Here is a 24,561-nt window from a genome sequence, read left to right as displayed (position 1 = left end):
CACATTATTTGGACTTCGAGCCAACTAGTCGTCAATATCACCTCTTAAATGCCGCATAATTGTCGAAGAAGCAATGACGATCAATCTTAAAGTCTTTGTTTTGAACCCACGACATTCCACAATCGAGACTAGAACGCTACCATGAGACCACCAAGGCTGTCTAATACATGTAACATCTGAATATTGAAAATAAACTTTTTTTTATTTTTTATAATAACCTTGGTCCAAAAGCCTGGCAATCTAGTATAACACCGTCAACTGCAGGAATTCGGTGTATAATACTACCCAATAAAGCAGTTATTTGCTGAGCTTTAACTATGTAGGTAAAAAGGTCTAAAAGGAACGCCCGTATAACAAATGACAGTATCAGCGTTGGAAACCATCGCCATGGTCCTGTCTTGCTATAGGCATTTTAAGTATTCTCATCACATCAACAATAATTCTAATGAAATGGTCAAATGAAAAAAATAAAAAAGTAAACGGACTCTTAATTCTAACCAATATTCGGATATAATAATCATGGTTGTGCAGATAAACATGGTTAAAATTACTGACGTGAACATTACGCGACAACTTTTATTTTGAAATTGATTTATTTATTATTTTGGAATAGTAAAGAAATGCACGACTGTTTTGTGCAACTAGAGTAATATTTTGACTAGAGGTGAGATATGGAAAGTTCATAGGCGAGCTACATGCACCACTGATAAAAAATTAAAAGTAGATTTATTGAAATAAATAAATCATGACTAGCTAGGATAAAACAATATAATAAAAATCAAAACTAGACATCAGATCTCTTTATTTACGTTAACACCAGCCTGGCGTCCAAAATCCACCGAAGTTAGAAGGGAATGAAGCGGGATCATTTGTATTTGATACGCGTGGAACAATGTCTTTTTTATAACTATCAAGTCTATCCTTTAAATGCGTAAATATTACACTATTTTGCAATTGCATGTACAAGTTATTTCTCTCATTCGGATCATCTAAAATATAAACATACAAGAAAGTTTATTTTGCACGTTTACGAAACCCTAAGTGCTAGTCTGTGAGTGATTGGTAAATATTGGAAATTCGAAAAAAAAATACCAAAATGAAGTCGTTGCTTTTTATCATAGCTTGTTTGATCAATTTCCTTAAATACACAGACAGTGAAACATTTGTTATTAATCGTAACGACAACAAAAGCAAAATGAATATAGTTGATTTTTTTTTAAACATATGTTTGAAATTTACTAAATGTAACCGAAATCTCCTCATCTTTAAGTCTTTCGCATAATAGACATTGACGTTGTGTAGACGATGCGAAGATGTGAAAAGACTGTTTGGCAAGGATAATATAAATGGCATCGTACGATCATTTTGTTTACAAAAAATAGTTGTTGTTTTCGTTATAATTCGGGATGCAGTCGAGAATGTCCACGTTTTACATGTAAGATCAATATTTACTTTTGACTTTCGCTCTACGTAACATTCGTTTTATAGAAAATATAAATGCAAGCATAACATAATAACATATATTATGATGCCGTATTATGTCGTATCAAATGAAATATTACCTACACAGAACAATAGAGCGACTTACTTATGACGTCATATAGTTGATAATAGTCTGGTCCTTCTGCATCACCTTCGACAGTTGCATCATTCTCGGAAGTAGGTACAGGGTACCAGCCATTATATAGACCTGCAAATCCCTCTATCAACTTGTAGTTTCCAACTCTACAAAACACAAGTGCTTTTGGATAATTCAAGATATCTTCAATATTGAAAAAAATACTGGTTTCGGTAATTTTCTTCAAATAAAGTATAATTAAAGGCGACGTCTTCATAAAAGTAATCTATACGGAATGAAACAACGACATTATAACTTCAGTTCTTTCAGGAAACAACTGATACAATTGCAAAGAAAGTTTTTTTTATGAACTGGTTCAGTGTTGTCACTACAAACAAATGGGGAAAAAATGATCGCATATCTGACTGGTCGACTTGGAAATTCCACGATCTGAAAAATGATTTCCTCCTTTATCATTTCCTTTGACTCAGTTTTAATGAGCAGCACGACATGTGGCATTGCGGAAGGAGTGAGTTTTTACTCCTTCGGAGCATCTGAGCTTATCCACATTATTGAATAGCAAAGCTTTGTGAAATACACGGTAAGATGAAGGATGATTTGTAACAAGTGGTGTTTCGGCGTAAAGTATTTGCCAAAAATGAAATGCTATGTCGACCTTATTCATGTTAACATCAAATTAAAGTTCAAATCAAATATATTATCAAGCAAATAGTATATTCTGTTATGTTTACGGCTTTGTTGCCAATGAACATGCGTGGTTTATATTTGCGCAAGATATGAAGTTGGATCAAACATTAGAATTTCTTTGCGGATGTGTTTATCAAGAATGCTCATCGACTACCCTGCAGTTAACATGAAATATTCTACGGTAGTGTACATTTGGTATATGATGAGAAAACAATACAAAGACGATACAAAACAATACTTCAACAAGTATACACAAGTAAAGAAAAGAATATAAAGGACCGCAACGATTAGGTGACATATCATTTAAACGAAAAAAATGTTCAATATATCACAAGGCGATGTTCGAGTTATTTATATAGGCCACGCCCATAATTGAGTTAATTATTATATATGTCACTGGGTATTGCCTATTTTCAATGTATAGCTAAATAAAATATAAATACAATACGTGAGACACATGAAATGGTATTGTATGAACGCATGTTTCATTTGTTATGTTTCATTAGTGTGTACATGTAAAAGCGCGCTTTATTGAAAATGTGCTATGGTCAACGCTTTTACATGTCGATGTAACATCAAACTGAATGCTTAACTAAAGATTTTTATCCTTAATAGGAATAATTAAGTAAAATGTCATTCGTTCTTTACCTGATAGCGGCATGACCATTTATAGGACTTGGTGAGGTATCTAGATTGTAAATAAATTCTTTCCTTTCTGTTGTGTTTGTACCGTTACGTAAGCTATCCCAAAGGTTTATTCCATCGATGCCAGCAACTAAAATATAATATTTTGACATGCATATGATAACCTGTTTGATTTGATCTGAGTAAGAATATTTGCCTTAATGGTCGAGCATATTGGCAGTGTTTATTAAATTTAATTCAAATTTCTATTTGTATAATTAAATTGATTTCTGCAGAAGAGTAAAGCTTCTGTAATACAGGCAAATTATTTCACATGATTTTCACACGAATTTCACATGATTTTCACCTGAATTGATCAGATAAACTAAGTGACAGAGTTCACGTGAAATTGGGGTGAATGGAGCCTTCACGTGAAATTCACACGAAATGTTCACATGAAATTCGTGTTAGTGAATTTCACAAGAACATTATGTAAATTTCATGTGAATTTCACATAAATTTCATGTGAAGATCGATTAATATGCATTTCACGTGAAAATACAACGGTATATCTTGATACAATTTGTTATTCACATAAAATGTCAGGAAAAAAAAACAGTCAAATAATGTCCCGCAAACCATTTGTGATATTCACATACATTTATTGCAGCTCAATGTATGTAATTTCAATTAACAAATAATAAAATGCTGGCCATGGCCATTGGTAAAATTAACCGTAATTTTTTTAGGATTATTTCCTAGTTTAGACCAAAATGCTTGGAAAATAACAATTATTTTAATTTTCGTAAGTTACATACTGGAATTAACCAACTTTAAGACAATTCACGTTTGTTCGTGAGCATCTTCATTTATATTTATATTTATATTTATATATATATATACTTCATTCTGCGAAACCTATATAGAAACATTGATGTACAGATATACATGAATATTTTACAATATTAATGTAGTTGTTGAGGAACATTGAAGAATAAATCGCACACAAAGTCGGAGAGAACTGCAAGCAGTGCTTCCCCAGTCGAACGCAGGCAAAGAGCCAGGTGCGATAGGACGCGGCTAAACCCTCGGTCTCGGAACGAACAGACCTCACCGAGCTATAAACTCCTCTCTACCCAAAGAAACAAAGATAAGTACAATGAGCAAAAAGTTTGAAGTATAAATAACAGAAAAGTAAGAGAGGTAAATACAAAGATAAGTAGCATATTCAAAGATGTTGGTTTCGGTGCGGTAGATAAAACCGCACGAAAATGAAGCATTAGCCGCTCAAATTGTGTTTTAGCTTTATTAAAAATTTGGAAAACTCTATAATTATATTTTCATAATTGTACCTTCTCCACCACCAGCGGCAGCAATTACAGTTGGCATCCAATCAATTGCGTGCATCATCCTAAAACATTTAAAACAAATTCAATGTCAAGAAAGTAGAGAATCAAGAATTAATTTGGCTTTCATGTATATTACCTTTCTAAAATTAAATGACTTTCTTTGTTTATGAAATATGGTTTAAACCAATTTAAATGGACGTCACGCACCTCAGAGGGCGTTTCTGTTGCCTTAACAGCCTCTAAATGAAGTTAAATTTCTCTTCAGTGAGAAATTGGGCAATATGTACTGGGGGTCGAAAGTCATAGACACAACGTTTATTATAAATAATCTGTAATCTCATTTATACTCGTAAATGAGTTGTATTGAATAAGCAATAATTACTTACAATTTCCGTAACATGAATAATCCGTGTTTTACGTTCTAGACAGTGATACATGGAGAATGGGACAAGATGAATGGGAAACAAAGAATGAGGCATGGAAAATGTCATACAGAATGGGATATTGAAATAGGAAGTGGAAAAGAAAGCATTGGAAATTGAACATGGACAATTGAATGATTTAATGGGATATCAAGATAGATAAATGTCAATTGAGAATTGGGCGTGATGTTTGAAGATTAGTAAATGTTAAATTTGGCGTGGGAAATAGAGATTTGTAAATAGATACGTGGCTTATTGTTTTATTGAAATTTACTTAAAGATTTGCAAACAATTTTCCTCGTTTATCCTTGTGTTGATTGCATTCTTAAACATCGCATCTACCCCCAAAGAACATTAGATAAAGAATACTACAGACACTGTGAAGTCAGCCTCATATCTTTACCTATACTTAGAAATCGATGGTAAAGGAAAACTATTGACCAAACTTTACGAAAAAAGTGATGACTTTTCATTCAGAATTGACAATTTTCCTTTCATCTGTGGCAACACCCCTTCAGCACCTGCGTATGGAGTGTTCATTTCCCAACTCATACGTTATGCCAGAGCTTGCCGAAACTACGCAGACTTTTTGTATCGCGCTAAAATTCTAACAAATAGGCTTCTGGAGCAGGCTTATGTTGCTACAAGATTGAAGTCATCACTACAAAAGTTTTATGGCCGTCATCATGAACTCGTGGATCGTTACAGTTTATCCATGTGCGCCGTGAAAACTGATTTGTTCAACGTGTCATAGTTTTCCTCTTTCGTCTACATTTTGTTGATTACCGCTATAACCTTGGTTCCCTTGATTACTCTTGCAGTCTTCAATGGACTCCTAATTAGGTAATATAAATATGATATTGTTTTTTTTTAGTAAAAAGCAATTTCACATTTATATTTTGCTTTATTCGAAGAGTTATAGAGAAATCTTACCCATCAAACACAGTATTAGGATTCTTCAAGCCAGCACCAAAAACAAATGCTGCGGCACGAGTTCCTCCTTCATAAACCGTAACTTTAGATCCTCTTAAAGGGTAATTGTTGCCATAAAACTGTGGCCATCCACCATTCTAAAATACGGTATGAAAACTGCAAATAGGTCTTTCAAAACTAAAAATGCAGTCGTTTGAACTGTTTACTGTTTCTTTTATTAAGCGTTACAATTTACCACAACTAGTATCAGAATGGTGAAGAAATTAATTTTGTAGTTTGGATTTCTTTGTTTGTTCCTTCCCTGTTTGTGCTTATCTACTGCAGTTGCAATATTTTGATGTTACGTTCTGGAATAAGGCCGTATCAAAATGAATTTGTCAGTCAATTAAAAGTGTTATGATAGAACCTAAGTGTTAATTGTTCTATACTGTATTATACACAAAATTTACAATGAGAAATGGGATGATAAGTAAATATGATATAAAGATAATAGATTGAGATATGAATTTTGTATTTTCTACTTCCTGTTCTATGCAGTATTTGTGATTATCTACTGCAATTGTCTCGATTAAATGTTACGTATACGAAAAAGGCCGTATTCAAACAACTTTGCCAGTCATTTTAAAATACTAAGATATATATAAACATAAAACCAATATGTTGATCATCTATAGTGAACAAACAAATGTTTTGTGCAAGTTATTCTTTGAAAATGATGCGATATACACAAGTTCATAAATTTTTATTATGTTTAAAGAAATACATATAAGATAAAAGGCTCAAATTAACAATCAGTGGCATGTGTGTATTAAGTTTAATTTCAATAAAGCCCGTCAAGCATCTATTTGAAACAGAGCGAAATCAATCAAAGTTAAGAAGATGTTTACTTGATAATTTTGTAAATGGTTTACACAAAAGGACAACTGTTTTGTTTGATTTATACCCCGTTAAGGTAGGTAAGTACTTACGTCAGATATAAATATAATTAGCGTGTTATTAAACATTCCGTTCCGCTTTAATGATTCTGTCACGTTACCGATGGCATCATCCATTGCGGTGACCATACCTATTGTAAAAGTATTTTTTTAAAATTTGAAAGGACCGAATTTGAAATCAGAAAATGAGCTCACTTACAATGTAGTAAAACTAGCGCAGAAAGGGATCCTAGACATTTTATACGTATACAGTAACTAGCACAGATTTATGTTCGAATAAAACACTACAAGTTAAATATAAAAATTGTTAAGTGAATTGCCATTAATGAATTAGTCGATCAAATCTAAATACGGGAAACAATAACGTCAATCGGTAAAGCCATGACAACTCGTTTGAATTGCGTCCGCTAAATATGTAAGTTAGATAGGTACCAACAGTTTGATTGCTTCTTGCTTGTTTGACGATTAGCGAAAAATATTCATTTGCAGTATATATTTGCAAAATATAACGTGAATGGATATTGTGAATATGTCAAAGAGACAGCAAATCGCTTGGATGAAAAATGTCAGATAAATACATTGAAAACAATGGACATGAGACAAAAACAAGTAAAATTGTAGATTACCACAGAAAATGGGAAAGTTAAAAAGATACGACAATTTTGTACTCCATAGTGCTTTAACAAACAAATTCAAAACGAATTCTTTTTCGTATGTGGTCCTCTTCGAAACATTGACAAACTAAGATCCGTATTATTATCGCCTGATAATACCCGAGACATGTTCAATCAATTGGATTACACTTTGTCTGTTTTATATACACGGAACAGGGACAAGACAGGGGTATATGGTAACCATAAAAATATCAATAAACCTACTATCATGTATCAATTTTAATATTAAAATTATCTTCCATTTGTCGATTAAAAAAAGGAAATATACAGACCTACTGATATTACATTTAGACATTCGATAAAATTTGTAACGTAAACAAAATAGATGAACTAAAATAATCTTACCAGAATACTGTCTTCTACCTGTGTTGTTTATATTCTTATACATGTCCTCATAATGTTTTGGAACCTATGACATAAAATAAGATTGATTCCTGGAAGTTATACAATCAATTTCCTAACATACAAGTTGTCAAGGAGTAGAAAGGGAACCTTTATACAATTGGGAAAAATCTAGTTGAAATCATATCGTTTGTTTAGTGAATATCAACTTGGTGTTGCATCGAAATATCAAATCTATAAATGAAATGAAACGCCCGAAAAATACATATTTATGTAATTTTATAACTTCAATAATTCTGCAAACTAACGAAGTTTCAGCTTGCTACTTGAAGCGATATAACAGTATCCTATAGTTGACGTATGTTTTTATCGTCTTATTGAAGTTTTCCATTTCTTATTCAAATATTTTTGAATCCAATTCAGAGTTGGCTTTATTTATATTTTTGGTAATATAATGAATGCCTTACACGTTCTGATTTATGAATTGTATATTATTGTAGAGAAAACTACATAATATAAAACTGACAAATATTTGTTTCATGAACTAAACCATATTAACCAGCACAGCTGAGATTTAAGTTAGATTCAGAATCTAATGACCACCGATATATCCACATTTCCCAGAAAGTTCAATATTTCTTGCCTGAAAAAACTTTCGAAACTTAAATACAATAAATAACGAAACCTGACATAGTCTGACTACATTTTCTTACTCACAAAATCCAATTAAATTTGTTCAAAAATAAGTTAAACAGGAAATAGATAAGTGACAAACCTGGCAAATGATCGGACGGTACAAGAGCAAAAGTAATTTACCAAATATCTATGCATACTCCCCAACAGAAGGCAAAAAATCTGTTACAGAAATGCCGGACGGACGGACAAAGTATTTGCAATATGGCCTATACTATACGGGGGACAATAAAATTAATAGACAGATAAATGATATGATATAAGAAAAACTTTCCTAGATTCAGATTGGGTTGTAACAATACCTGGATCGGTTGGTGGACAGACTGGAACGAAAGATACAGAAACATCGGTTTATTTTTGTCATGACTGGATAAAATCTGATCTGCATGTCGAGCGTATACAAACTAAAAACAATGAACACATAATTAGGTAGCTGTCTTTATAAAAATCAGACAGAAAATCATTCATGCATGTCAAAAATTAAAAAAAATGTATTTCTCTTTCAAGCACCGAGAAGGTCCTGGTGTCAAAAGAATAAGCATGCAGCAGCGCTAAGCTCGTCGTAAAGGGCGATTTAATAGCGCTCAGAATCCTGGTTGGGGCTAAGGCCCTCTGCCCATAGAGCTACTGTGTTATGTGCCCAAGGTTGTGGAATGGGTTACCCCTGGCCATACATGTAATACAGAAATCTTGAGCGCATAGAAAAATGGTGCACGGTGTCGGGAAAAAGGTTCCTCTAAAATTTGAGAACTATGACGTGGTATTCGGCAGGCGAAGGAGCCTCCGCGTCGCTACATGAGCCTAAATTGATCAACCATACCCACTTTTCCCAATTTCCAGCGGCAACCAAAGGTCTTCGACCCTATTATCTTTGTGTCCAATTCCACTTGTCTGTCATTTTTATGTTCATTCCATGTTCATTTTATCATATATTTAAAGTTTATCGCCCGGGTATAACTGAAATCTTGCTGCTTGGGAGTTAAAAAGCAATCAATCATTTTCTGATACAGAAATAGTCACAGACCACATCACTAGGCAATGTAATTTTTTGATTGTTGCACATTTGGAATAAAAATTTAAAATATTGTACAAGGAGTTGGAACTTTGTAAGAGTTATTTTCATTAATTTGGGTGATTAATGTATTTATTTCTGAAATATACAGATATGATTTTACAAAAGACTATCGTAAGGTAAAATATAACATATTTATACCGTACTATTTGTTCGATGGGTTTCTCTACACCATAATATACCCAACGTTGGCAATGTCTGAATTGTTTTTACCAAATTACCTAAGATTCATTTAATATCGATTCACTGCGACTACAAATAATAATTTGCCTGTGAACAAAAAGTAAATACTCAAAGGAAAGAAATACATATTTGTAAGTTTCAGAAGTGCGACCCTGTAAAGAAATCAAACACAAGCTAATAAAGTTCACACACTTGAATTAATGGCTAATCAATGACAGATGGCGTTTTAGAAATATATAATTATGCCTACAAGCGACACCTACCGTTGAATATCCATTTGGTCTGATTGGTTTCGTGTTATGTCGGAAGTCGTAGCCATTAGCTAACAATAATATATATATATATATATATATATATATATATATATATATATATATATATATATATATATATATATATTTATATATATATATATAAATATATAGACGAAAATATAAATAACGATAATGATAATATAAAACTCAAAAACAGAACATCAATTTTAGGTTAAAAAGTCTTTAAAAGGATTAGGAGCAGTTACATCTTTTTGACTAATGAGGGAGTTACATTCTATCATATATAAGATGAAATCAAAATCAACTGGTTGAACAGTATCTGCTTAAAATGCTTCAATGTTTGTTAACACGATTAACAAGAGCTTGCTTTCTCTCTTTATTTCAAACAAAATCATGCAAAGACAACGTCTTTCACTAGCTTTTTTTGATATTTGTTAATTTTGCAGATTATGTAATATGTGATACTTCAAAAAAGTCTACACATTTTTATTTTTGGAATAATGGTGTTATACAATGATATGTATAATCATTTATTCCAATCCCTTTGTTATTAGGAGATAACTAATAGTTTTCTATTATATTACACAATAAAGAACATGAAACAACCAAAATAATACATACAAAGTAACAGAAGTAGATGAGTAACTCGGACTCCACTAACAAACTGGAGCTTTGAACAGGTGCGTCGGTAAGGTAAGCGTCCCCTGCTTTTCTAGAAACACCCGCCGATTTGCTCATGAAAAGAATTTTTTTTCCATAACTTCTTTGTTTCACAAATTTCACAAAACAAACTCTTTAAATAAAGCTTTAGATAAAAATAAACACACACACACACACACACACCAATATATATATAATCCTGTTCTTAAAGTATTGCTTAAAGGAAACGAGCATATAGTTGCTTGAACAAATTGTCGTTTATTCAATTTTTATATAAAAAAGAACAGTTTAAGTTCGAGCTAAATGTTATCAATTGCCATAAGATATCTACGTCTGGTAAATTTTTTTAAAAAATGCCAATCGTATCATTTTCTTCAATTTTCGATTTGGAGGCATTACAACAAACTATGAAGATAGTGAATATCATATAAAAAAAGAAATACATGAATAAATCAAACAATAAATAAGGTATATAAACTAAATACACAAAGCTAGAAAATCACAAAGCTTGAATCAAACGCCGATAAGTTTTACCAAAGTGTGATAAAGGTTTTAAATACCGTGTGAAATACTAAGCATTAATCATGTTGAACGTCGGCTTTTAGGGTTTAGATTTCTGTTCTACTAGGTAGTCGAATTCCTTAGGTTATCTATGATCCAAAAACACTGGCATCATGTGGTTTCTGAATACATCGGGTACCATTTATATAAATATCACATAAGTCGGTAAAACGTATAAACAACAAAACCAAAACAAAAAACGAAAACAAAAACAAAAAACAAAAAACAAAAAACATATAGTTATTTGTATTCAAATCTATCGGCTCTTCCCCTTCAGTAGATATTCATACCGATAACATTCATAAAAATAAATATACATTCCAGTCTTAAAAAGGTTTACTCACCTATCGAGTAATTATAGTAGTCTTCTTTACCGTTATAAAATCCATAGAATGTATCAAATCCTCTGTAAGTTGGAGTACAGTTCCAATTACACATGCCAAGATGCCATCTTGAAAAAAGAAAGTTCAATTGCCAAAGGCTGTGATATGTGTTAGTGAGGAAAAAGTGTTTAAATCAAATTTAGTTTTCGAAGTATATGACAAGACTAACTAGTATTTTTGATAAGCTGGACCCTCGTCAAATGCAAATTAAGTAAAGGTGATAATAAACATACCGAACATATAATCTTATACTGGAAAGGGGAATATTAATTAGTTAATGGACTTGCAAAAACAAAGATACACCTGAAAAATCAAATTAGAACTTGCGCATCTGATTTGGTACAGAATGTCAGAAACGTTCATTTAGAACTGTTTCGAAATTACGTAGATGGAGGTTTTTTGTACCATTCTGTGTAAGAACCAGGCAACGGGTGGCACATCATTTATCTCAATGTAGCCTATTTTGCCTCAATTACATTCAATACAACTAAAACAAACACGAAATTTATTTAAATGTATCTTGAAACATCACAACTCAGTTACTCTGTGGGCAAAGAGCTCTAGCCCTGGGCCAGAGTTTTGAGCACCATTCTGTCGACCTTTACGACAGGCTTAGCGTTGTTGTGGGCTTATTTTTCATACCATAATCCACATGGGACATAACTAAATGAGGTATATTCAAAAGGAACAATATACAGCTATCTTTAAAAAATGTTATTTATAGCCTGCGTATGTACTATATTATAATACTAACTTTCCAATCGCATGGGTTGCATAACCAAGTTCCTTCAATTTTTGAGGTAGGAAGGTCTGATTTAAGGGAGCACATGACGGATGTGCAGGTCCAATAACGCCATTCTAAAAGAAAAAAAATGATTATTAAATATTAATATATAAATATAATAAAATAACAAAAATGATGGGGAATGACTCATAAAAAAAGGAATCCCATATAATAAATGACAATATCGAAGTTTGTTATGAAGAGGTGGCAACATACTTCCAATTTGTTACAGAAATTGTCTTCAATGTGTACTTTTTACCCTTAAACTTTAATGCATTTTATAAAAACCTTTCAAACCGTTGTTGTTCTCGTTTAGCATACATTACTGTACATTGTCCATGCCTGATCCGTGGGATAGATTTATAATTCCTGAACATACTTTGCGTTTTAAAATTCTGTTAATGTTATTTCAGTCGTAATATATCCTTCGTTACATTAAAAAAAAACTGTTATGATACAATGGTTAACGACAAATAAGACGGCAGCACGTTATTTTATACAAGAAATGGGATGACGAAGCAAATTTAACTTGAATCAGGAGATACAATAAGAATATAATTAAAGAGTACTTAAGGGAACCAGAATTTTAGCGAATTTAATCTAGGGACAAAGACAAAACATGGAAAACAGAAAAACACAACAAAGAACGTAGAATAATACATACAAAGAAACAGGTTAAATTAACAACTCGTATTCCACTAAATCTGGGATCATGGCCCAAATGCTTCCGAAGGGTAAGCATCCTCTACCTTTCAAGAGACACTCACCGAGCTGCTCATAAAAGGCCAATCCCGGGGTAGACGAAAGAGGAAAGGAAAACTATTACGCGATGAACAAATCAGTTTTCATGGTGCAGATAGATACACCGAAACGATCCATGAGTTGATAATGACGACCATGAAACTTCTGTCGTGATAACTTCATTATTGTAGCATTATAACCCTTTTCCAGAAGCCTAACGCGATACAAAAAGTATGGGTAGTTACGGCAAGCTCTGACATAACGTATGATATGAAAACTCCATACTCAGGTGCTGAAGGGATGTAGCCACATATGAAAGGAAAGATGATAATTCTGAATGAAAAATCATTACTTTTGATGTAAATTTGGTCAATAGTTTTGAAAAGATATGAAGCTGAATCACAGTGTTTGTAGTATGCTTCATCTCTACTTATTTAGGGTAGATGCGATGTATCAAATCCCCAAAACAAGGATTATTTAACGATAATACGTCATCTATATAGCGGAAACTGATATTAAAGGATCAAGATTAACGATGTTTTTTTTTTTCTTTTGGATATGATTTCACACACAATTCAGTTTAGAGAAAAGCGATGGCACTTTTCGACAAAAATAACCACCAATTGCATTGAACAAGGAAAGTTAATTGATCCGTAATATAAATATAATATTTTGTTTATATGGTTATGAATAAATATAAAAAAAAATAATTCATTTTGCTTTTTGAATGTGTCTATAATCTAAGTCATGAATAAATATTTACCTGCAGGCCAGACTTGAACGGATAAATGCCAGATAAAAAGGCACCTCTTGAGCTAGAAAGCAAGAAAAATATAAAGGTGATAATAAAAAAACAGACATTGACGCCCACAGATAAACTAAAGTAGGACTTGAAATGGAATAGTAAGTTTTATTGATTAAAATAATTGATCTTTAGAAAAAAACTACTAGAAAAATAAATTAAGCAATGCTCACTTTATATTCTCACGTCCCCATTTAATGCAAGTACCTTTCGACTTCGAAATTGATTTTAAACAAAACATAGCATAAGAGATATGATATAGGAAAATGTAACGAAGATGCCAATTAAGTTTAATCCAATTTGATTTCATGGTGTAGGAAAAATAAGAATGGATAAGAGATGAGGTACTTCATATCCCCATATTCATAAATGAGATTTTTACTACATGCACATGAAACCTTAAAATTGATTAGGAATAAAATAGAGAATCAATGGTGCACAATGGAAATAGATAATGAAGATTCTGTGAATGTAATTCCATTCAATAGTGTCGAATGTGTAACGGATAAGAGATGGTTACCCATTTGAAGATTTGAACGAAGAAAGTGCAGACGGAATGAAGGACATCTCTAATACTATAGGTTTTTCAGTTTGTAAAAACGTTCCTACTGGGAGTAACTATTTAAGATACAACTCTATATTTTATTTTTATAAATGCCACAAGGACACTCATAGAAACAAAAGTATGAAACGAAAGGAACTTGCATACATTAATATGAATTGAATTCTATCATAAGAGAGCACAAACAAGCGTAAGAACAAGAAAGGTTGAAAATTGCCTATGTATTTGAAAAATTATTCTATTCGTTTTGCTTTCATGTTCTGTTATGAGTATACATACGGTGTACAGAGGGGTTGGACATACGACTGGTTGAGTATCATACCATTCTTGGCTAGATAATCGATGTTAGGAGATATTATATCTGGGTTGTGAAATCCGACATCGTTCCATCCTGAAAAATTGCTTTTAAAATATACAAGTAGATATCTAAACATAAACTATGTCAATTGACGAAATTTTTTTTCAATGAAATAAATGTTTTAAAAATAACTGATTCGTATGCCATGTATATCTCAACTACTAAATATGCAAATCAAAATATGACTGCCAATTCCAGGTCTTATTTATTATACAGAATACATGTACATGTGCAAAAAGTTTGTTTTTAGTGATTAAGAGGTAAACATACATGATATGTGCATGAGACACACATGACGGATAATCATGAGACATTTATCGCAATGACAAACGAATCAAAGACCCTTTTTCAAAAGCATGTAAATGGTTTGAACTGATTGTTTGGCTTTATTTTCACTCGTTTGTCTACCCCGGACTAGACTTTTTATGAGCAACTCGGCGGGTGTTTCTAGAAAAGCAGAGGATGCTTACCCTACCGGTGCACCTGGTCCATGCTCCTAGTTTTTAGTGGAGTCCGAGTTGCTCATTTACTTTTGTTACTTTGTATGTATGATTTTAATTACTTTATGTTCTTTGTTGTGTATGTCTGTTTTCCATGTTTGGTCTTTGTCCCTTGATTACATTCTTTTGATTACCGCTATAACCTTGGTTCCCTTGATTACTCTTTCAATTTGTCCGCACTATATGGGCAACTTAATTTTTCTTGACATTAACTGTTTCATATGTGCATATGCAGTATATGTTGTGGTACAAAATCAAGTTTAGGCTCATTCGCCTCTGAAGGATTAATAACCTTTTTAGGAATGTGGGTCGACAAGCAGAAACCTATTCACTAAAACATTTAAGCTTTTAAATACCAAAACATACCAGTTTTATATATTGTAAATTTCGATATGCTGTAGAAGTATTTCAAGTAGTAACCTCCTATCAGCAGCATTAAAATCAAATATGATGGGAAGATTGTAATCAAAATATTAGTTGTAAACAAGAAGAACTCATAACCAAATCCATCAAAAGAGAAAGACAAATCCATCACCGAGAAATTCTACCATATGCAATACAAGGAATGAAGCAAGCTAGCAATAAAGGTTTCATGATATTCATAATAATCTAAATTTCAGTAAAATAATAACATCCGTTATATGTTTTGTAAGCCTACAACAACATTTGCAGCAGCGCTGGTAATATTTGCTAATATGTTTTTTTTTTCAGCATTACTAGTAAGTACATGTATATTGCATTCCTCTGTACTTACCTAAATCATCGGCTACTATGAACAAGATATGTGGTCTCTGGTCGGCGTATACTATAACCAGTGAAGCTATCAGCAATATAATTCCTATGGTCCTGTTCATGGTTGCGTTTTATTTGAAAGCTGTTAATGATTGAAAAATCAATGATCATATTGCAGAATATAAAACAAATGTCATAAGGGAACAAATGCAGAACAATTCCGAATACAAGTTTAAATAACGACAATAACAATTGAAAGGTTACTTCCGGAAAGTATGAATAATAATAATAATAATAATAATAATAATAATAATAATAATAATAATAATAATAATAATAAAAGATTCATGATATTGAAACAAGTAATTGAAAACCGGTACTATATAGGATTAAACGCTAGTTTTCCAGTATTTATTGATGTGTAAAATCGAACAATTCACGCACAAAACAAATAAAAGTTCAAAGGACTTTTATGTCAGGTTTGTGAGTGGATGGTCCGATATTATGCATCCATTAATTCCGGAAGACAGTAGCAAATCTTTATAATTAAAATCTCTAAATAACTAACTGAAATATATATATTTTTTTTCTATCTTAGTGAAATTAACGTCCGAAATTGTCATTAAAAATTGCGGCATTCAATCGACAACGTGACATGGTTGTCAGGTGTGAATATTCTAGGTACAAACGGGCAACTAATAATTATATTCTTTCAAAATTGTTGTTTTAAATACATATATAATGTCGAAAATGAATTGAAAAAGCAGATAATACCGTTTAAAGCCTCTAAACGACTCCTCCTTTGTCGAAACGATGGTAGCCATGTTGTTTACGGTTTGCACATGAAATTTACATTGTTATAAAAACTCATTGCTGAGGTCGTAAAAGGTGAAAATCAATCATAATGCACGAAGAAGGCACAAGCAAATTAGATTGGAATGGTATAGAAATAAATCCTGCAATATTTCTCACTTTTCAGTTCCAACTTGCCATTTCCCAGTTTTGAGGTATATAGAATGGAAATTAAATCACGTTCCGAATTTAGACCAATGGTTTTGCAATACCATTTTCATGAGATAACAAATCGCCGCTTTTTGTTGCCTACATGCTAAAATCTAGGACTATGTATTTGTAAATACGGATATTTCTTATAAAAGAACATCTTACTTCATTCTTATATTTTTACATTTCATTCATAATAATTTAGGCTTTTATTCATAACTCTAGCGTTTCCTCTATATGCACATTTTATACCCTCACCACTATTGTGAAAAGGAGCATATATTAATAGATTATCCTTTGTCCGTCCGTCTATTAGCCTTTATCTTAGCTAAGTTTTTGCGTTTTTGATTTGTCTATTTATCAGCAATTCGACACACTATATAACTTGACATTGACAATTCAATTCGATTCAACAAGGGTGATTAGAAATTGGTTGACCATTTCTGTGTGAGTGATTTTGTTAATGTTTGCCTCGCCAGCGAAGCTGAGCAACACAAAAGAATTGCTTCATTGGTGGCATCGGCGACGGCGTTAACATTTGTGTTAAAATTCTTGGGCACCTCCAACTTTCAAGAATTGTAAGTCCTACAATTTGTAATTATGTGAAACTTGTTATACACATGCCCTACTGGTATACTAGCAGAGCTGCATCCCCACCATTTGACCATGACTTTGAATTTCCGGTTGAGTTACTTTGACATTATTTAATTGAAATATAGCTAAGAGGGTAATAGACCTCTTTGCTACGCCGACAAAATCGTTGTCACACCGTGGCGCACTCGAATGTGTCAACATATTTTAAGGTGTAACAAACTCTTTTATTACCCTTTTAGCTATATGTTGTTCATTTTATTGTACCGAATGTATACAAAAACGTTATGTATTAAAATATGTTGGGAAATGGAGCCTCTAGCCTTCTAATGTTTTTTTAAGGGAACATAATTTGCGTTTATATTCTGTTAGTACATTCGATATAAAAAGACGTCGAAAATACTGCCAATGAGTAATGTAAAACAATAAACGAGGTTAGGAATCAATTTATTTGTTTTAAAGTTTTTATAAAGAATTTTTTATTATTTATTTATTATAATAAATCAGATAAAAATAAAACCAAACCTTAGGTTGTAAAATAGAGATGATTTAGCAAAGCTTCACTAAAGGTTATCGTTAAAATATTTTGGAAAAGCGAGAAGGACATTTAAAAATAAAAGAATAGCATGAAGCTACCAGAAAAAGCCATAATAAAATTAAAAACTGCACACGTACATTTTCTCATAGACCTGAATATTTAATACTTCTTGATATACAGGTCCAAGACTTTGTGGTAATAGTAAGGCTAAGACTAAGAAAACTTCATTTGGATTAGGCATATATTTAATTTTAAACAGAAGCTTTTAAGTACTTCTCCGTCTAAGAATCAGGCAAAATGTGAAATCAAAAACGCAGAAATTTTATTGCATTAACAAATTACTTATACCTGATAACCACCAGAAATAACCATCAAAGTGTTTGCAAAATTTGGCTTTTTAAGATATTGATAGGTCAAATTTAGTTGAAATGCACTATGGAAAAATAGCGGGAAATTTTTCCCGCACTTCTCCCTTATATAAGAATGCTTATACATTTAGTGTAAAATGAAAATCATTTAAATTTTATGACAACATTACAATGTATCAACAATAAAACAACCATCTGTAAATTGAATATAATAGGTATACAGACAGCGTACGTTACATACTTACATTTCAGAAGTAAACAATCTGCGTGAATAAAAATCAATTCCTATATTTATACATTTTTACACATTTTTGTTGTATCACATGTATAGTATTACGCACGCGCTCTCGTTTCAGAAAGTGGTTGGCGTTCTACAATGTGACTTCTATCAAAGGAAACGTCCACATTGTAACCTTGTATGTGTAACGGAATTATATAATTGTTATATTCAATTATGAAAATTTCCTGCAGTAGAATGTTTAATAAAAATAATATGATGGAACCTAAATATTTATTGCTCTATATTGTATTATACAAACAATATATAACGAGAAGAACGTTATGCCATTGTGATTTTTTTAAAATTAAATCCTAGGCTAACAATTAGTTTTGTATGTTTGTCTTCGTCTTTATTTTCTCCATTAAAATTAATATTGTTTTATCTTTTTTTCAGTATTGCATTTATTTGTTACGTCCAGGGAAACCTTTCATACAAAGCCAGATAGTTTTGTATCTTCTTTATTTAAATGTATGGAACGCTTACACTGTCTGACCAGATACACATTTTTGTGTTGTAACTTTTATATCACTTGCTGTGATTTAATTACTAGAAGTTGTCATTTTGTATTTGTAGATTAGATAAGTTCTAACCTCTCAGTCAAATTTTCAGAAGAGTCATCGAACACTTTCAGAACCAGCTGTTTTGACGGTTCTTGCAGAGTCAGCTCTAGTTCTGTCCAGTTCTACGAGAACCAGCTCTTCTACAAATGTCAGAAGAATCGGCTCTACGAGAACCGTTCTTCTGCCAAAAAATGCCGGCTCCATTGACAGTAAGAAGGTCTAGATCTGTCTCTGTACACAGTTCTCGTAAATCTATAAACTCTATCTACTTCATGAAATAAAGTCAGAAAGTTTTTATTTTGTCGGAACTCTTGTTAGTTTGTCTTACGTTAACAATCTTAGCGATATTGTGGGGCAAACGATCGTATAGTCCCATTTCCTGTGTGACAATACCCATAAATTGTCTTCGAAAACATCAAAACTGGATAACAAGCTATAATTTAAATGCATTTGGTCCTATTTTGTTACTTTTGTTATTGTGAGAATTCAAAATTTGTTTCAAAACTTCAAATTTTGGGAGAAGTCAATGTCCAATGTTTCTTTGCTTAATTATAATTTGTTGACATAAAATGCAAAAAATATTTTCATTTTTTCTTTGCTGAATATGTTTAAATGGAAAACTATCGAGAAATATTCAAAAAATATGTCATACAAGAAGGAATATTTGACAGTACCTTTAATGAGTTTGAGCACATTATTTTTTCTGCGAAAACCTCAAATATGGGAACAAAAAGTAAATATTCACTTTTTTTTTTTTTTTTTTTTTTGTGTGTGTCAGTTTCTTTTCATACTTTTGACATGAAAAGTAAAATTAGGGGCTACAAGCTATGGAAAACCTTCAAATTTTGCTACTAAAAGATTTAGATATGACAAATACCCATAAAATATTTATAAAATATATAAAAACAGAGAAATATAGCATATCGGAATATCCTTGTTGAGTGTGAGCACTTTACTTTCCTGCGAAAACCTCAAAACCGTATGAAAAGCAATAAAATTAAAGCAAGTGGACATATTTTGTTACTCAGACTCATATCTTGACCTACACTTAGAAAGCGATGGTAAAGGAAAACTGTTAAACTTTACGACAAACGTGATAACTTTTCATTCAGAATTATCAACTTTCCTTTCATCTGTGGCAACATCACTTAAGCATCTATCTATTGAGTGTTCATATCACAACTCATACGTTATGCCAGAGCTTGCCGAAACTACGCAGACTTTTTTTATCGCGCTAGAATTCTAACAAATAGGCTTTTGGAACAGGGCTTTGTTGCTACAAGATTAAATTCATCACTACAGAAGTTTTATGGTCGTCATCATGAACTCGTGGATCGTTACGGTGTATCCATGTGCGCCATGAAAACGGATTTGTTCATCGTGTCATAGTTTTCCTTTCCTCTTTCGTCTACCCCGGACTTGACTTTTTATGAGCAACTCGACGGGTGTCTCTAGAAAAGCAGAGTACGCTTACCCTACCGGTGCACCTGGTCCATAATACCAGTTTTTAGTAGGACCCGAGTTGTTCATTTACTTTTGTTACTTTGTATGTATGATTTTAGTTACTTATGTTTTTTGTTGTGTTTGTCTGTTTTCCATGTCTGGTCTTTATCCCTGGATTACATTCTTTTGATTTCCGCTAGAATCTTGGTTCCCTTTGTTATACAGACACTGCTTTTTGACCTTTTCACCTAAATAGATTAGGCTCGGCGAATAATTGCTTGACTAAGAAGTATTATTCACATACTTCCCGCAGTTGACGGTGTTATACTTGATTGCATTGCCACGTGACGTTTGGACCAAGGTTATAAACATACGTATCATATGCAGTTTAAAAAGTTTTTCTAATAGCCATACATTATTGAATCGACTTGGTGGTCTCAGAGTTGCGTGCTGCAAATTGATGCGATATTTGTGCAAAACAGTCTACATAAATGTATCATCAGTGAAATCAAAATGAGCCCACACACCGTCCTAAAAAGTTGTTTTAAAATTTGCTGTGTTTTTGTAAATACAAAAAGAATGGGTTATATTTCGGTATGCTGAACATGCGTTGCAAAAAGGTGACCTCTCATCAACAGCCTTGAAACCAAATATGCTGGAATTTCACAATCCAGAAGTAAAGTGTAAAGAAGTATTCAAAACCACAAATATCGAAATCTGAAGCCAAATCAAGCACCAAAAAAATTTACCGGAGTATGTCTAGATCATTTTATCCCAATTTATGGTATAAGGAACGATGCAAACGTATCTAAAGGTTTTAAAATTGTGTTACGACAAAATTAGGTAATATTTTTTTATAAATGATGATAGTTGGATCTTGCCAGTGTTTCTAAATACCAGCAACTGTATGAAAAACAGACAAAAATCGCTTCCTAATAGAAGGTCCTTAAAAGCGTCGAAGTCTTTTTTACTTTTAAAGGTTTTTCCCACAGGGGAGGACCTTATTGTAATCCTTTTGATTATTTATATTTTTTTCTTCAGTAACTTCTCAATATGGATTTGACAAGGAACATAAGCGACACATTGTTACGACACATCAGGCTATCAATCTAAATGACTAGGGCTATTAGTTATGAACTTATGGGATATTGACACGTTAATGTGCCTTGAGTTATCTCCCCTTACATTTATTTGTTGTTCTTGCATCTATAAGAAAACCTTATATAGATAGAGACAATCTGAAAAATGCATGATGTTTGTATGGTACTTTGCAAACAAAAATGTCCTGTCGGTCCAAGCGGTCAAACTTTACCTTGTATGAGTTATATAATTTTAACCGAAATCAGTCTCCGTCATGTTTTTTTTTTATTTTAAAAACCGTTTAGCGTAGAAACAAACATGAAGTAATGTCATCGGTTTTTGAAGGTTTTGGTCAATTAACATCACCATGCACATTAACATTACCACGCATATAAACATTACCATGGATATTAACATTACCATGCACATTGACATTACCATGCATATTAACATCATAATGCATACTAAAATTACCATGCACATTAACGTTACCATGCACATTAACATTTCCATGCGCAGAAACATCACCATGGAAATTAATATTACCAGGCACATTAACATTACAATGCGCATTAACATCACCTTGTACATTAACATTACCACGCACATTTACATTACCATGTACATTAACATTACCACGCATATAAACATTACCATGCACATTAACATTTTCATACAATCTTTTTCGATAAAAAAAGTTGGCTGCATGTATAAACAATCACCTTTGAATGATATAGTAGCGCTGAATACTAATCCCAAAATGGAAGTTTGTTAACGGTTAACGTCTGATACGGTACATTAAAAATTCTGGTTATGGTGACCATTACATCACGACTTTTTTTTTTAAAATCGACTCATCAGTCTAAATATGTTAACAATATTCAGCATTTTGATTTAAAAAAAAAATACTAAGCTATGAAACGTTTGGAGTGCTTCGTTCAAATTGATCATGGGAAAAGGTGAAGTTTGCAGGTGATGTGTTTAGTTGTATTATATAAAATTTGTCGAAGTAAACGATTACGCTGCGTTATCCAATGCACGACATTCACCTCCGTCCATCATAAACATAGCCGAAAATCATATAAATTTAGTGCCTACTACAGAACATCTCAAAATCATCAATTAGTTCGTAAGCTTAAAAAAAATATGATTTTATAATTTTGTGATTTTTTAATTGACGAGGAATATGTTCATTACTCACTGGCATCACATACTCAGTGGTCGATCAAATGATGGTGCAGGGGAGTTGGCATCACCATTTTTAATTGGAAAATTTGTCATATTCGTGTGTAAAACTGACACAAAATGAGGTCTTATCATCCTCTTATTTTTGAGGAACCCCAGCTGGCACCCCTCCTTTTCAAAGTGTCCGGATCCACCCCGGAGACATATTTTACCTGTAGATCTATCGTGATCAGATAAGCTAACAAAAAACTTTATTTTGATAAGTTTTGTTTTATTTTTTTAAGCATTAACTTGTTGGGGTGATATATCATCCAGTGTAATGTTTCACTTGAATCTGGCTTGATTGTTCCGTAAGAACGTCCCTATCATAATTTTATGACTGTCACAGCAATTCTCTTAGAATAATGTTTAATGATTACAGGCGTCGCAGTTCAATATTTGTTGACATTTTTGTTAATGTTTAGTTTATTTGTACAACATTTAATTTCTGGTCATCATACACTTAAAAAGTTCGCGCCCATATGATTTCTAAACATATGTCATCTTTGAATATTTGGAATGACATAATTTTATGTCAAAGACACTCACATGATTTTAATATTGACATATTAATCATATTAAGCAATAAGAACAAGACCATTTTTTTAAATTGACAATAATGATTCCCTTTCAATTGCCAGAAATATATGATAAGTGTTGCAACCACGAACCGGATACGTTTCTAATATTGCCAGTTATGAGACAATGAAATGGGAAACTGGCAGCAATATGGTGCTCATAAGTAATAAAAAAATATTTTAACAATAGTTTTAGACCATCAAGAAATTTCAAGTGTTCTCATTTTTAAGAATTTGGTTTGAAATATATGTATCACAGCCATCAACATGATACTTATATTGACAATTTTAACATTTAATACAATAGTTTTAGACTGATAGATATATTAAAAGTGTTCGCACGCATACACTTCGCAAAAAATATGTCATTTTGAAGATTTTTGACTGAAATATGAGTGTTGCAACCACCGACTGGATGCTGATATTGCCATTTTTAATATTTTAAACAATACTTTTGGACCATCATTGAAATAAAAACTGCTCGCACCCATACAATTTGCAGAAATATGTCATTGATGACAAATTGGACTCAAATAAATGTGTTGCAGCCACTTACATGATGCTAATTTTGACAAATTTTACATTTTTAAACAATAGTTTAAGACCATTAAGGAAATTTCCAATTTTTCTTTTGCACCCATTCAATTTGCAAAACAAAACGCAAACACGGAGTTTTTGTCGATCCATACGGGGAACCAATCTCTACACCTGTCCAGGATATGCGAAGCTAATGTATAAACTCAAAAACACAATGAAATAGAAAAAAATCGAGCGCGATGAAAAAAGGGTGGGTTTACTGGTATTCATTTTCAAAATGATATCAACGTCCCCCGTATAGAGGAAACCAACAATAAAATTTCAAAATGAAATTATTAAAGAAATAAACGCAAAAATACTTTGGCAAATCAAATAGAAAAATTAAGCTCCACGGAATGAATCAATGATCGAAAAAAGTTACAGGTATGTCTGTATCCGTCATAAGTCAAAGCGTGAATGCTCGATTAACACGCGTAAATTACGACGTATAATATAAATAAGATGGGCAA

At 32.3% G+C, this 24,561-nt stretch overlaps 1 protein-coding gene across 1 annotated transcript; it reads right to left on the bottom strand.

The window, feature by feature from the left end:
• Window positions 1-810: 810 nt before the first annotated feature.
• LOC148602938 (arylsulfatase B-like) lies at window positions 811-15,987 on the bottom strand. Its single transcript, XM_088552255.1, has 14 exons — window positions 15,874-15,987; window positions 14,541-14,652; window positions 13,661-13,712; window positions 12,127-12,230; window positions 11,334-11,440; window positions 9,757-9,815; window positions 8,541-8,642; window positions 7,549-7,612; window positions 6,563-6,660; window positions 5,595-5,731; window positions 4,243-4,301; window positions 2,915-3,041; window positions 1,589-1,725; window positions 811-989 (listed from the first exon to the last, which is right to left on the bottom strand). The coding sequence occupies exons 1-14, from the start codon at window positions 15,971-15,973 to the stop codon at window positions 811-813; spliced, it is 1,437 nt and encodes a 478-aa protein (XP_088408381.1). The 5' UTR covers window positions 15,974-15,987.
• Between the last annotated feature and the right edge of the window lie 8,574 nt (window positions 15,988-24,561).

Source organism: Perna viridis, chromosome 11, assembly GCF_037379345.1.
Source record: "Perna viridis isolate PV_CMFRI_1.1 ecotype Kerala chromosome 11, ASM3737934v1, whole genome shotgun sequence".
Taxonomy (NCBI): Eukaryota; Metazoa; Mollusca; class Bivalvia; order Mytilida; family Mytilidae; genus Perna; species Perna viridis.
This window is presented reverse-complemented; position numbering and strand designations above follow the sequence as displayed.

Bases quoted from the DNA above. Each gene is read 5' to 3' on its own strand.
- LOC148602938 (XM_088552255.1), bottom strand. From the start codon at position 15,973: ATGAACAGGACCATAGGAATTATATTGCTGATAGCTTCACTGGTTATA. The intron at 3,042-4,242 runs GTACAATTATGA...ATTATATTTTAG, and splicing joins TGCCGCTGGTGGTGGAGAAG to TTGCTGGCATCGATGGAATA. The intron at 990-1,588 runs GTAAGTCGCTCT...TTTATATTTTAG, and splicing joins TCAACTATATGACGTCATAA to ATGATCCGAATGAGAGAAAT.